Genomic DNA, 15180 nt, shown 5'->3' on the forward strand with positions numbered 1-15180 from the left:
TATTGGAGTGTGTTTTCAAAATTCATAAAATCCTGATTGGGTGTCTGTTTAGATTCTTTAAACATGATTTGAGTGTCTTTTAAAGATTCGTCAATCCTGACTGGAATAGCTTTTTAAGATTCACAAATATTGATTGGAGTGTCTTTAAGATGCAATTTTATTTCATGATTCCATTATAATCGAAGAAATACCAGTGAAATAATACATGTCCTTTCTAGACATATATAAAGCGTGTGGCTCAGTCTTTCAATTTGTAAAGTTCATTTGAAGTTTCCTCTTATGACAGTATTTTTCAAAAGCTTTCAGAACTTTTTGTAACCGTCAATTTGTTGCTGACATAGTATTTTCAGGACAAAAATTAGGTTAATCCACAAGGTAATTGCGTGATTGGTTCTGCTAAGTACGTATCAAAATAATATAAGGGTAACAACACTGCAAAGTACCAAGATCCTCAGGGTCACATTTGTTTCAATTAATAGGATTTAAGGTACTAACGGTCAATGACTCGGTATTTCGCCTGCTTTCATCAGTATAATATTAAGCGGTGAACAAAATAGACAAGGAAGCAGAAGTCATATACTGTAAAATCAGTCATTTTCGTGGTGTTTTCAATTTTGTTGATTTCTTTGGTAATCTTCATCCAATAGGTCAGAGGTTCACGAGGTAATTACAAGTTTGATATAAAGCAATTCTCGGTTTGGGAGAATACTCGTAATCCACGAATCAATGTACCAACGATATGGTGTTTTTTGTCGGGAAACCAAGAAGGTGTGCCCCACGAACACATCTGATTTCACAGCATACTTCATTTATGCTTTCATGGACTCCTTATGCTCTGTTGCTTCTTAGCTTTACTATTGCAATTATCATTTGCTCTCGTCCGTTATTTAAACTATGAATTGATTTCAATGAACACTGGCTCGTCAATATCAGATAAATTAGTTTGGTTTAGTATTGTGTAACGTCTTATCAACAGCTATGGTCATTAAGTCCCACTCCTAAATAGCTGAGCGTTAAGCATGAGTAGAAACTACCATTTTACAGACTCTGGTATGTCTCGGCCAGGGGACAGAACCCAAAGCCTGCCTCACAGGTGCGAACGCTCAACTAAAGGCCAAAATTGAGGCATTGTCAAGGGAGATTCAATATCAGATAGAATAAATTCCTCAACTTGTTAATCAGTGTTTTAAATAAGAGGATAAGTTGTATTACGATTTTGACCTATTCTGCATTATCGTAAAGATATTAAACTTTTTTTTTTACATATGTACGCCAGTGGAATTATTAACTTTTTAATAATGTCCCTGGTCAAAAAACAAATGTTTACAGAGCAGCTAGACTGTTTACCTAACTTCAATGTTTAATGTTTAATGATACCATTTCATAGTCATTCTCAATTTACATGTCTTGCATATAAATACTGACTGTCATATCTAATTCCCGCATGTATGATAAAAAGATATATAAAAGTTTACATTTAACGGTGTATTTAATTCATATCTGAGAGTGATGAAATAGGTGATAACAGGCGTCGAAACATTCACCTCGGAGGTGATGTAATAACGTTCAAAATAGAAGTCGGGTAAACGATGAGTTCATTGTGTTGATATACACGCAGGCAAGCGCATCAACTTCCTTGTTTGTAGAAGCGTACAGTTATAGGTAATATCGCCCTAGCCTTTTAATATTAACAGTTTACGTCGACTGCTTTAACATCCCCTATGGACAAAAAGTTACCCCCACAACATAATAATAAACACGTGTTTCACTGTTGACAAAAAGTAACTTTCACATCACAATCAAGTTACGTCTTTCACTAACATATACTACATCAGCTTCGACTGTTTAATGTAGACTTGTAAATCACAAAACATCGTAACCAAATGCTTCATTTTGTTATGGCAATTTAGGTGTTTCATAAACTTATCAAATGTTTCAGTGATACAATATTAAGTTGCTTTTCACGTTTAACTTTAAATATCCTTTTCAAATGTAATACAGACATAAATAATATGGTTCATCCCAAAGGTTAAACTCACTTTCTTCGCTGCACCCATGGAGTAATAAGTAATGACAAAATCGAAGAATATGTATGCGCCACTGTGTGAATAATAAAAGGACACTAATTTGATCCTGTATGCACTTCAAAAAAAAGAATCGCGCAGCAATGAACGGTAAAATTGACTCGCTTTGAAGTCGGGTTTCGCTACCCTGAAATCTTTAAAAGGCAGGTATCAGCCAAGCTACTGGTTTGCTTCTCTTTACCCGGCTTTATTCAAATAACTAACTCCGTGCCTTCGATTTACTCATGCCGTATTCCAATGGTGCAGAAAACGAAAGTGAGCATAACTCCGTTGATTTCGAGGATGGGGGTTACCTGGTAACATCGCCGTTCTTTATAATACACGTCCTTATCACTGCAATTTGTATCTATTAAAACACAGTATTAAATATTCACGTCTAGAAATGTACATGTTTTAATATATGTAACGTGCAAAATGTAAGTAACGCAAAGCAGAATATATCTTTCAGGTTTCTACCTGTCGTCCGCAGTGGAAAAGTCATTTTCAGTCATGATTCTGCATCAAAGAACTCCCTGTTAGTCATTATTTCGCAGCGGGAGGATTATTCTATCTTCAAAAATACATGACTTGCCTTATTAGTCACGTCTAAAAACACAGCAGCAACGCGCCATTTTAATGTAACAATTTGATAGTTCATTTCGAAATTTATTATCCATAAAACCATACACTATTGGATTAATGGCATTGTTAAGGAAAACCATCCACCGAATGAAGACGTCCAGGGCTGCATAATTGCTTGCAAAGTTTTCAAATAAAGATCTGCTGATATTCCGAACCAGGGTGGATAATAGGTAGGGGAGATAACCTCCGAACGACATTATTGACACGACTAGGAAAACCATAGTTATATTTCTGCTTCTGTCAAGTTTTTTTCTCTTGCGTTCATTTAATGCGTCAAGATACGTATTTCCGGTTCCGGTTAATTGGCGTTTCTGGTCGTCATAACCTGTCTCAGAGATATTAGTCTTTGCGTTAACGACGCGAGCATCTGTCGACAAAACAAAGCGCTCTGTAGAAACATTATAAGCAAAACTTCCGGGTGCGGTTGTGGCCGAAATTGATAGATCACTTGATATGTCCTTCTCTTGAGAATATCTGTTGGTGCTGCGGCCATCTTCTGAGGAAAGGGAATCACTTCCGTTATGTTTAGATCTAGGCATGCAACACATTGTTCTTGGCAAGTCATCTGTGCTTTTGTGCTTTTTCTGGTGAGCATAAATCTTCATAACGACCAAAGAATACAACACAACTGAAACGATCAATAATAGAACGAATATGAAAAATATAAATCCCCTGTACACTTTTGTCAGCGTTGAACTTTTGAAGTGATCTAACACTGTACATTCGTAGCCTAGCAACGAATGAGTAGGAGTTTGCTTCCGGTTGATGCCGTAAATGATAGTCACTGGAATAACAATCACGACCAACACAAAAACAAAGTTTGCAGCACACAATATACGTGTTGTCCTTATCGTAAACTGGACACGAGTGGCTTGACAAACCTTCCGATAACGTTCCACAGCTATGCAGTCCAGAATCAACAAGGAAAACGCTCCCACGAAGTAAGAAGCGGCTCGGTTTACCTTGCAGAACAGCGACGATTGCACTGTGTTTGGATGTCTGATGATATATAGCGTTGCTGGGATACAAAATACACATCCGAGTAAATCCACGACAGCTAAACACAGTATAAATGTTTTATATACGTTTGCCTTATATTTTAGAAAATATGTCAGAAACACGTGTGTATTTCCAACCGTCCCGACGACACATAGAACTATCAGATAAGCCGTGATAGGAATACCATTCTTCTTGAACTCGTCGTAATCTTCTTCTTCCAACGAAAACGTAATGTTTTGAGACGAATTCATCTTAATTCGACGAGTGAACAGTTTGGCATGTCAAAATGATCTAACATCTAGCCCACGCTGAACCTCACTGTATCAAATATATGCAACAAAATCGACGAGACAGGCTACTTAAAGCGACCCCGTAACAGGAAGTGAAATGTCTAAGATTTGAAATTTTATCTCGGTCAAATTACTTCCTCAATCACACGTTTTTTCGGTTTTCCCAACCGATTTACAATCATCCATCTATGCTAGTCTACACAGTAGACAGCCGGAAGAAGTATTTTCACAAACAGTCGTAAACGCACAACAATTACGAATATTGGAATGTCGCACTACTTTCAGTGTTATGATACAGAAAACAGTTGCAGACGGTTGCACTTGAGCAAGTAAGAATATCAGCTTACGTATCAAGCAAATTAAAAAAAGCTTTTTTAGGCCTGGAATTTCATTAATAATACAGATTCATTACAGACCCCCCCCCCGAGTGTTCAGACATGCCATATGTAATTCCATTGTTATATAACAATAACCAAACAAGAGGCCCATATGTCCTGAACAACTCACCTATTTCTGTTATATCTGAAGTAGGCAAGTGGTTGAAATGCCTCAGTCAGCTTCAAACCAAATTCCTCAATATTCAAATAACACTAAAAGGGCAATTTCGGGGACATTTCTTCAGCTTCAAACGAGTATTGCCCTCCATCAATATTCATGATAATAGACATAATGTGGAGTGGGTGCACGTGGAGCATCTGTGAGTTAATTTCATAAAGTATCTTCATGATAAAAGGGGTTAAAACAGAATGGACTATCTGTTGTGCACGTCTTCTACAGCCAGACGTCAAATGTCTTTCAAGTTCCTTCTGTTTTCCATTATATTCTACGTTACTTAACTGTTTTCAAAATATCAAAATATCCTGTTATAGAATTATCGAGCGTTATTGTGGTATTATTTATATCATTATCTGGGTCTCTGTTGTCGAGATATCACTTTTCATCCCATCACAGAAAAGATACATTGACGTCGTTCCCATAGACAGTGTGTAATTTTGCCGTATAGATAGTTTTGGTCAATTAACTCATCATGCTTAAGCAAACTAACATAGGATCTAATTAGAAAATGATAACGTGGAAGACCTCTGACTGTACTTTGTTGTTTGTGGCGCTTGTTCTTAATACACTTTCGTTTGGACGACATTTGGGTAAAATGTATATCCAGAATATTGGTCTTGAATCAAATAATATGAGAGCATTATTCACATCAAATTAGTTTGCTACTGGCTTTTGTTCAGAGTTGAAAAGCTGCTGAAAATGTTGGGAGACAATCAGTTAACTGTGTATTCCTTTGGTGAATAATCCAATTAGCGTGAGTTAATGACACCAAAATATTATCTACGACCTCAAAAGTCAGAAAGTCTATATTTCAGTCACTCAAACGCACGGATAAAGGAGTGGTGGGTTTCTAATCACGTAGTGTCTGGTGACATCGTCGTCAAATTGGCTCTATTGGGATACCGATGTCATATTGAAGGTTATATACATTGTATGTGGTCGTGGAATACTAGTTAAAAACACTTCCGTCTTGAAGTAAGATCTGTCTACAGTACAGTTCTGGTTGGTGGCTAGAGCTGACCGTTTTCTATGATAGCTTCCTTTTGTGATCAGCTCGATGATCAAACGAAGCTGTTGACATGAGTTCATCTATCACAATTAATACCATAGTATGTATACCATGTTTTTCTTCAATAGGGATTCCTTTAAGGAACTTAAGTTGGGATGACTGTAGAGTAGATGACGATCATCTCTTACGAGTCATACGATTCAATTAATATTGGTGGGGTACTGGATAGTTGTATAATTGTGCAGGGCTAATATTAAGCGGTTAACATGATCAGAACTAGTTTGCCGGGATTAAAATTCGCGCAACATGGTCAATTAAAAATATTGCGTTCACGAGGTTACTTTTGTATTTGGGTAATTGGAATTTATTCTACAGGAGTGTTATCGAAATAACGTAAAATACGTTAACAAAATGGTGTTTTATCTCCATAGTTCGGCAGTAAAAGGGTCTTTTCTTTATCTCTGTATTTTCGTGGTATTAATAATCGCTGGGTATTTAATTTCGCGTTATCTTTAGAGAGCACGAATAAAAGCACATTTTAATCCCCGCGAAAATTTACACTTATACAGTACTCTAAAGATTTCTTCAAAATTGAGTGACCAGTGATCGCATGGTCCAATTCCAACCCATTACAATAGAGGTTTGAGTCCTTTTTGTTCGCTTTTGAAGAAGCATCTGGATGAGATGTTATTTTCTCATGAAGTCGTTGCGATATACTAACTGTGAAAAGACAACTGAAGTTTAACATTTCGACACTTGTGCAGCACTTGCAACTTCGATGGCGGTCCTCGTTAGCGTTATATCATTACAAGCGGGCACGACTTGCTAATCTGATAATACAGATACTGGTTTACAAAGTGTTCATCTCCCCTTTATGCCCAGGAAAAGCATGGGATTTACAATATCTTTTGTTACTCTTATTTTGTAAGGATTCATATCATTTTCTTTAATACGGTTACATAGGTATGTTGGGTTTCACTTGATATGCTTACCAAGTCCTCGACCTTGAACCAAAAAGGTTTTGATGTGCTCTTATCCCTTACCAAGAGTGGTTTAAGCTTCTTCTGATCTACGCTCAAGTGATTCTATGAGACAGCCTCGTTTTCAGTATTTGTATCGTAAAGTGATTTCACATGAGTGCACAGTGCAGTCCTGCTTTGTAATTGTAAAAGGTGTCTTTTTGAAACGCCTTGAATGTTCGTATATGTATGTTCGAAGTCCTGGACACTTCCTCGTTATGTGAGTGATGTTATTTTTCTGGTCAGTAAGGGTTCGACTTTATTCCTATTCTCTACCAGGATCTGAACGTGCCTCTCGTAAGGGGGTCAATGTGCATTGTTAATTTCCTTTGTCTTTTGGTACAATGATTGTAGTCGATGGTCCTACATTATTTTCATCAACATAATAAATTAAAGCTATTGGTCATTAAAGCAATATCAATTGAAATTTACTTGCAGATTTGTGAAATCATTTCATACATGCTTGTTGACTTCATGGAATCCAGAAATATGCACATAGAGTTAGCCCCGATGTACAAATAGTCAAAATCTAGGTGAAAATCTTTATATATCTTTATATCAATACTTTTATCCACCACAAATTCTAATCATTAACAAACCTTTATCGATACATGCAATTTCACACATGATATACAACACATGATCAAAAAAGACATTATTTTTGAAAACGTGTCTTTTAAGATTGAGTTAAATTTCTTGCATACGTTACCAATATATTACTTTTTCTTTATATCTTTTCGTACCAAGTCGACTAAGGTTAAAAAAAATATATGACTTTACCCTTTAAAGGGGCATCACGGTGAAGTAACTTTATTTTTTGTCTTTTTTTCAAATACTACATAAACATTTCAAATGAGACTCCTTATGGAAAATAACGATCGGATTTGGCTGAAATAGATTCATAAAAATGATTAAATCTAAGAAAATCATCGGTATTTCTACCTGTCTGACCAACGTTTTGTTCAGGGATTTCCCTCTACTAGCGCATGCGCATAGCACTCCATTTCTTTGTAAACAAAATGACTCGCCGTGTGAAGTAAGCGAAAGAAAAGTGTTGTACCGTGTCAGCTACGAAACGAAANACAGTTTGGCATGTCAAAATGATCTAACATCTAGCCCACGCTGAACCTCACTGTATCAAATATATGCAACAAAATCGACGAGACAGGCTACTTAAAGCGACCCCGTAACAGGAAGTGAAATGTCTAAGATTTGAAATTTTATCTCGGTCAAATTACTTCCTCAATCACACGTTTTTTCGGTTTTCCCAACCGATTTACAATCATCCATCTATGCTAGTCTACACAGTAGACAGCCGGAAGAAGTATTTTCACAAACAGTCGTAAACGCACAACAATTACGAATATTGGAATGTCGCACTACTTTCAGTGTTATGATACAGAAAACACTTGCAGACGGTTGCACTTGAGCAAGTAAGAATATCAGCTTACGTATCAACCAAATTAAAAAAAGCTTTTTTAGGCCTGGAATTTCATTAATAATACAGATTCATTACAGACCCCCCCCCCCGAGTGTTCAGACATGCCATATGTAATTCCATTTTTATATAACAATAACCAAACAAGAGGCCCATATGTCCTGAACAACTCACCTATTTCTGTTATATCTGAAGTAGGCAAGTGGTTGAAATGCCTCAGTCAGCTTCAAACCAAATTTCTCAATATTCAAATAACACTGAAAGGGCAATTTCGGGGACATTTCTTCAGCTTCAAACGAGTATTGCCCTCCATCAATATTCATGATAATAGACATAATGTGGAGTGGGTGCACGTGGAGCATCTGTGAGTTAATTTCATAAAGTATTCTTCATGATAAAAGGGGTTAAAACAGAATGGACTATCTGTTGTGCACGTCTTCTACAGCCAGATGTCAAATGTCTTTCATGTTCCTTCTGTTTTCCATTATATTCTACGTTACTTAACTGTTTTCAAAATATCAAAATATCCTGTTATAGAATTATCGAGCGTTATTGTGGTATTATTTATATCATTATCTGGGTCTCTGTTGTCGAGATATCACTTTTCATCCCATCACAGAAAAGATACATTGACGTCGTTCCCATAGACAGTGTGTAATTTTGCCGTATAGATAGTTTTGGTCAATTAACTCATCATGCTTAAGCAAACTAACATAGGATCTAATTAGAAAATGACAACGTGGAAGACCTCTGACTGTACTTTGTTGTTTGTGGCGCTTGTTCTTAATACATTTTCGTTTGGACGACATTTGGGTAAAATGTATATCCAGAATATTGGTCTTGAATCAAATAATATGAGAGCATTATTCACATCAAATTAGTTTGCTACTGGCTTTTGTTCAGAGTTGAAAAACTGCTGAAAATGTTGGGAGACAATCAGTTAACTGTGTATTCCTTTGGTGAATAATCCAATTAGCGTGAGTTAATGACACCAAAATATTATCTACGACCTCAAAAGTCAGAAAGTCTATATTTCAGTCACTCAAACGCACGGATAAAGGAGTGGTGGGTTTCTAATCACGTAGTGTCTGGTGACATCGTCGTCAAATTGGCTCTATTGGGATACCGATGTCATATTGAAGGTTATATACATTGTATGTAGTCGTGGAATACTAGTTAAAAACACTTCCGTCTTGAAGTAAGATCTGTCTACAGTACAGTTCTGGTTGGTGGCTAGAGCTGACCGTTTTCTATGATAGCTTCCTTTTGTGATCAGCTCGATGATCAAACGAAGCTGTTGACATGAGTTCATCTATCACAGTTAATACCATAGTATGTATACCATGTTTTTCTTCAATAGGGATTCCTTTAAGGAACTTAAGTTGGGATGACTGTAGAGTAGATGACGATCATCTCTTACGAGTCATACGATTCAATTAATATTGGTGGGGTACTGGATAGTTGTATAATTGTGCAGGGCTAATATTAAGCGGTTAACATGATCAGAACTAGTTTGCCGGGATTAAAATTCGCGCAACATGGTCAATTAAAAATATTGCGTTCACGAGGTTACTTTTGTATTTGGGTAATTGGAATTTATTCTACAGGAGTGTTATCGAAATAACGTAAAATACGTTAACAAAATGGTGTTTTATCTCCATAGTTCGGCAGTAAAAGGGTCTTTTCTTTATCTCTGTATTTTCGTGGTATTAATAATCGCTGGGTATTTAATTTCGCGTTATCTTTAGAGAGCACGAATAAAAGCACATTTTAATCCCCGCGAAAATTTACACTTATACAGTACTCTAAAGATTTCTTCAAAATTGAGTGACCAGTGATCGCATGGTCCAATTCCAACCCATTACAATAGAGGTTTGAGTCCTTTTTGTTCGCTTTTGAAGAAGCATCTGGATGAGATGTTATTTTCTCATGAAGTCGTTGCGATATACTAACTGTGAAAAGACAACTGAAGTTTAACATTTCGACACCTGTGCAGCACTTGCAACTTCAATGGCGGTCCTCGTTAGCGGTATATCATTACAAGCGGGCACGACTTGCTAATCTGATAATAAAGATACTGGTTTACAAAGTGTTCATCTCCCCTTTATGCCCAAGAAAAGCATGGGATTTGCAATATCTTTTGTTACTCTTATTTTGTAAGGATTCATATCATTTTCTTTAATACGGTTACATAGGTATGTTGGGTTTCACTTGATATGCTTACCAAGTCCTCGACCTTGAACCAAAAAGGTTTTGATGTGCTCTTATCCCTTACCAAGTCCTCGACCTTACCAAGAGTGGTTTAAGCTTCTTCTGATCTACGCTTAAGTGATTCTATGAGACAGCCTCGTTTTCAGTATTTGTATCGTAAAGTGATTCCACATGAGTGCACAGTGCAGTCCTGCTTTGTAATTGTAAACGATGTCTTTTTGAAACGCCTTGAATGTTCGTATATGTATGTTCGAAGTCCTGGACACTTCCTCGTTATGTGAGTGATGTTATTTTTCTGGTCAGAAAGGGTTCGACTTTATTCCTATTCTCTACCAGGATCTGAACGTGCCTCTCGTAAGGGGGTCAATGTGCATTGTTAATTTCCTTTGTCTTTTGGTACAATGATTGTAGTCGATGGTCCTACATTATTTTCATCAACATAATAAATTAAAGCTATTGGTCATTAAAACAATATCAATTGAAATTTACTTGCAGATTTGTGAAATCATTTCATACATGCTTGTTGACTTCATGGAATCCAGAAATATGCACATAGAGTTAGCCCCGATGTACAAATAGTCAAAATCTAGGTTAACATCTTTATATATCTTTATATCAATACTTTTATCCACCACAAATTCTAATCATTAACAAATCTTTATCGATACATGCAATTTCACACATGATATACAACACATGATCAAAAAAGACATTATTTGAAAACGTGTCTTTTAAGATTGAGTTAAATTTCTTGCATACGTTACCAATGTATTACTTTTTCTTTATATCTTTTCGTACCAAGTCGACTAAGGTTAAAAAAAATATATGACTTTACGCTTTAAAGGGGCATCACGGTGAAGTAACTTTATTTTTTGTCTTTTTTTCAAATACTACATAAACATTTCAAATGAGACTCCTTATGGAAAATAACGATCGGATTTGGCTGAAATAGATTCATAAAAATGATTAAATCTAAGAAAATCATCGGTATTTCTACCTGTCTGACCAACGTTTTGTTCAGGGATTTCCCTCTACTAGCGCATGCGCATAGCACACCATTTCTTTGTAAACAAAATGACTGGCCGTGTGAAGTAAGCGAAAGAAAAGTGTTGTACCGTGTCAGCTACGAAACGAAAAGTTGCCAAATGGTCAAAAGATAGCGCAAGGAGTACGTTACGGAATCATTATTGCAGGTGGGCAGTATTCAAAGGAGAAAATAACTGCCGTAGCAGTTAGTACGGTGCATGTATTCTTCCGGATAGCCGGTTAAGCTGAAATGGAATCGACAGAAATGCTAGCGCTGTTTATNGCGAAAGGAAGGGATAAGTGACTGGTTAGTTTGATTTTGCCATGAGGCCCTCCAAGGATAACTGTTGTGATGACCCACGGCGTATTTTCTGGGTCACCGAGATACGTGTTATCCAAGTCCGTGGATTTACATTATTTATAATATTACCGGGTTCAATAAAATGGTATGATTTAATTATATTGCTGAATTAAACGATTATTTTTGTTTTTACATGCAAGATTTAAATTAGTACTAGTATGAATACCCGGCCTCCTCTGCCCCGGCAAAAAAATCAGAAAGGTTTGTCCCTTGGTGTAGGGAAGGTGTTTAGCCCCGTACCATCTGTACCGGCCACATTCCGGTATTAAATTCAATATATATTTAAATATATCTACTTTATGTTTATGCATATTATCATTGCTGACATTTAATTGTAAATGTATGACCGGAGAAGGCTGTGATCAATTGTAAAAACTTGTGCCCCATCCCTTGTTTAATTTTATTGGCACCAAATTTTATGTTTAAAGCTAAAGAAATTTCAATTCTGAACACTGGCAACTGTGCAATTAACTTCTAATGATGAATAATTACTGTTCAATAAGTTTGAATACGGACTTAGAAATCATATAACCTGGTTTCATAGTGCGGTAAGAGGTTGCAGTTGCCCGACGTCCCCTCTCTGGGGCCCCCTTTGGAAACCGTTTCATCGCGCTTGCACCACTTGTGTTAACTGCCTAGTCAGGTGACGTTATCGGTGCTATTTTTAGCAGGGCTTTCCCGAACAATTCAAGTGGTCAAACTGGACATTTGGAACGGACTTTGAATATGGGGATAGCGAGGTAACATAAGTGGAAGTGCATACAATACATACATTCATTAAAAAAAACAACGACTTTTTACCTGATGTCCCTTTAATAGTTCATTGCTAGAAGCGAACAACATTGAAACCTGATCAAATGAATCAGTTTTAATTAATTTTTTCGTTGAGCAGTTTCTTTAACAACTTGGTATGATCCCAAACATTTCAGCATAGCCAGATGCTGTCATAACTATGAAAGAGGAGAAGGTAGCAAGCCGTGGGATGTCTTTCTCGGTACCGGGTCACGTGGCCAGAATTATAGATGAAAGAAGTATCGTGTGATATTATATAAGCTCACAATTACTTTTCAGCAAATGAGCTTTAAATTAGAAGGTAATTTTTCCTAGTTAAAAATTACAATTTTGATCTATGAATTGCAATTGTTTCCGAGTTATTATTGTGAGTTGGCGAATCAGTTCATTACCTACTAGATAGAAGTCGGAATGTACATTGTACTTTGGCACATAACCTTTCTCCTGAAGTTCAGACTAATATGCTATTTGGAGTGTTACCATTCAACAACCACTCAGCAACAGACAGTCGTCAAAATGTCATTTGGAGTATTACCAGTATTTCTGCATACCCGAAAAATTATGCCCAGTGAAATTTTCGAGCTATGCCCAATGTTAATTTCGCCCTTCAAATTTGATAGGTATGTTCATTGTTTTGTTTGATAATGTTCGGTGTAATGATTAATTCTTTGCCCTCATGACAGCGGGCGAGATATTTAAAGAGAATGTTAAACTGTGTGAATTTTTTCAGGTACATGTATGATAATAATAATTGGTTATAGGCCCTTTGCAACCAGCCAATATCTTTCTCAACTCCCTGGGGAGCATACGGCCGGTGCTGCCATTTCGGCGCTCACAGCTAGCATTCAACAATTCTAGCACTGTCCAACCACGTACTCATTTACATCTTAGTAGACTGAAACAAGCAGAGCTTCGGTCACGAGCCCGGCGTCCTACCACTAGATTATCGTGCCTCCGTATACAGTATACTGCTAAAGTACGCAGAGATGGAAGTATCCTTTGAAGTGTCATTTGGAGGGTTACATTTTTCATGCTGCTAAAGTACAAACAAAATTGTCTTTTTAAGAGTTACCTTAATTTGACCGATACGAACAGGCAGAAGTCCTGTGGAGTGCACATATCCTTAAACCACAAACGATAGGACTAAAGTTGGAGCTGGAGTGTTACCAACCAACGACTTGAAAAAACGATAGAGTTTAGTGTCATATTGGGTGTTATCTATTATAGATAAACTGTTTTCTTTTTCGCTTCACTTGAAGAATAAGAAAGTACCTTCTGTATCACCAAGCATCAAGTACAGATACAAAAGTCGAGCCATGCTGGAGCCTGCACAAGGAACCAGGAAACACTAACAGCCATAGTTATTCTAGAACCTCGAATTACTTCTTGTTTGCTGCTGTTGTTTATTAAAGTGAGAGAGAGGTTGCCAACTGTCGCAAAGCATTGTTACCTGATGTCATAATTAGAGGTGTTGCCCACTAGTGGGAAACCAGAAATGTTTACCAACACCTAGCAGGTCTATCCCATGAGTCAGGAGTGAGGAAACCTGTAGTGGTGGTGAGAGAAATCATTTTCTCACCTAACAACACATCTATTACCTGCACTCCAAACAACACCTCTAGTATCTGTTGCCATTCACCTTATTGTCGCTATCATCTCAGCACTGGTCACTGCTTTGACCAAGATATTCATCACTCCATATTCTTAGGTCTATCTATAGATTTTGTCATCTATCATCAAAACGTTTATGTCTCTGGTACTGGTCACCACGCTGACCCTGGTGTTGGTCTCTATGGTCATTGCACTGGTCACTGCGCTGACCCTGGTGTTGGTCTCTATGGTCCTCGTACTTGACTACCTCTTCTGTTGTAAGAAGCTCTAATATGGCACACATGACAGCCCCCTCTCTGCTTTTTTTGGACCAGTCTGTCACACCTGGCCGCTTGATCTTTTCCTCCAATATTCTGTCTAGTTGTTGTCGAAGGTCCTGTAAGTAAAATAATGATTCGTGAATGAAAACAGCGGTCAAGGGTTGTACAAACACTTTTCACATTCCCAAAACAGCAAATGAAAACAAGAGGCCCAAGAGGGCCTGTATCGCTCACCTGAATATTTAAGCAGTCATAGCAAAATATTCTCATTAAATATTATATTGCACTAAAAATATTTCCCTCGCAAACTTTGTTGGCTCCATCTGTTGAAACTACCAGCAAAATATTATTTTAAGATTCTATGCTTTTTGATTCTTCTTCAGAAGTTGCTTGACATATTTTTCCCTGTGATCTTGTAAGTAGGTCAATGTCATTTTCCTTCTCAAATTGGTTAGCTCTATTCCAAAAAGCTACCAGCCAAATCTTATGAATCCATTCCTTTTAGTTCTCAAGAACAAATCCATTAAAATGTTGTTGACCTCTGTGACCTCTAAAGTAGGTTGAGGTCATTTTCATTTGCAAACTTTGGTGAGCTCTATCCCGGGAAGTCACCAGCCAAATATTATAATTTTATGCCTTTTAATTCTTCAGAAGAAGCTGTTTGAACTGTTTGACATATTTGAACGCTGTGACCTTGAAAGTAGGTCAAGGTCATTTTCATTCGCAAACTTTGTTTGGCTCTTTCCCAGGAAGCCACCTGCCAAATATTAAGATTTTATAACTACCAGTTCTTCAGAAGAAGTCGTTTAAAGTGTTTGACATATCTGCCTCATGTGACCTTAAAAGAAGGTCAAGGTCATTTTCATTCTCAAACTTTGTTCGGCTCTTTCCTAGGAAGCTACAA

At 37.1% G+C, this 15180-nt stretch overlaps 2 protein-coding genes across 4 annotated transcripts in view; both read right to left on the reverse strand.

Moving 5' to 3' along the window:
- Nucleotides 1–1802: 1802 nt before the first annotated feature.
- On the reverse strand, nucleotides 1803–7774 carry LOC110458905 (galanin-like G-protein coupled receptor npr-9). Its single transcript, XM_021510874.1, has 2 exons — nucleotides 7672–7774; nucleotides 1803–3984 (listed from the first exon to the last, which is right to left on the reverse strand). Exon 2 carries the CDS (start codon nucleotides 3953–3955, stop codon nucleotides 2660–2662), a length of 1296 nt encoding a protein of 431 aa, XP_021366549.1. The 5' UTR covers nucleotides 3956–3984; nucleotides 7672–7774; the 3' UTR covers nucleotides 1803–2659.
- A 5477-nt stretch (nucleotides 7775–13251) lies between these two features.
- The window catches only part of LOC110458885 (ATP-dependent RNA helicase DHX36-like), a 39745-nt gene continuing 37816 nt past the window's right edge, over nucleotides 13252–15180 (reverse strand). Inside the window, exon 28 of one of the 3 annotated variants that reach the window (XM_021510842.1) lies at nucleotides 13252–14392. In XM_021510842.1, the coding sequence (XP_021366517.1) occupies nucleotides 14132–14392 (261 nt within the window). In that variant the 3' untranslated portion in view covers nucleotides 13252–14131. The remainder of the gene's footprint in view (nucleotides 14393–15180) is intronic. The other 2 variants (XM_021510844.1, XR_002463835.1) reach the window with 2 other exon arrangements.

This window comes from Mizuhopecten yessoensis, unplaced genomic scaffold (genome assembly GCF_002113885.1).
Source record: "Mizuhopecten yessoensis strain PY_sf001 unplaced genomic scaffold, ASM211388v2 scaffold9847, whole genome shotgun sequence".
In the NCBI taxonomy this organism is placed as follows: Eukaryota; Metazoa; Mollusca; class Bivalvia; order Pectinida; family Pectinidae; genus Mizuhopecten; species Mizuhopecten yessoensis.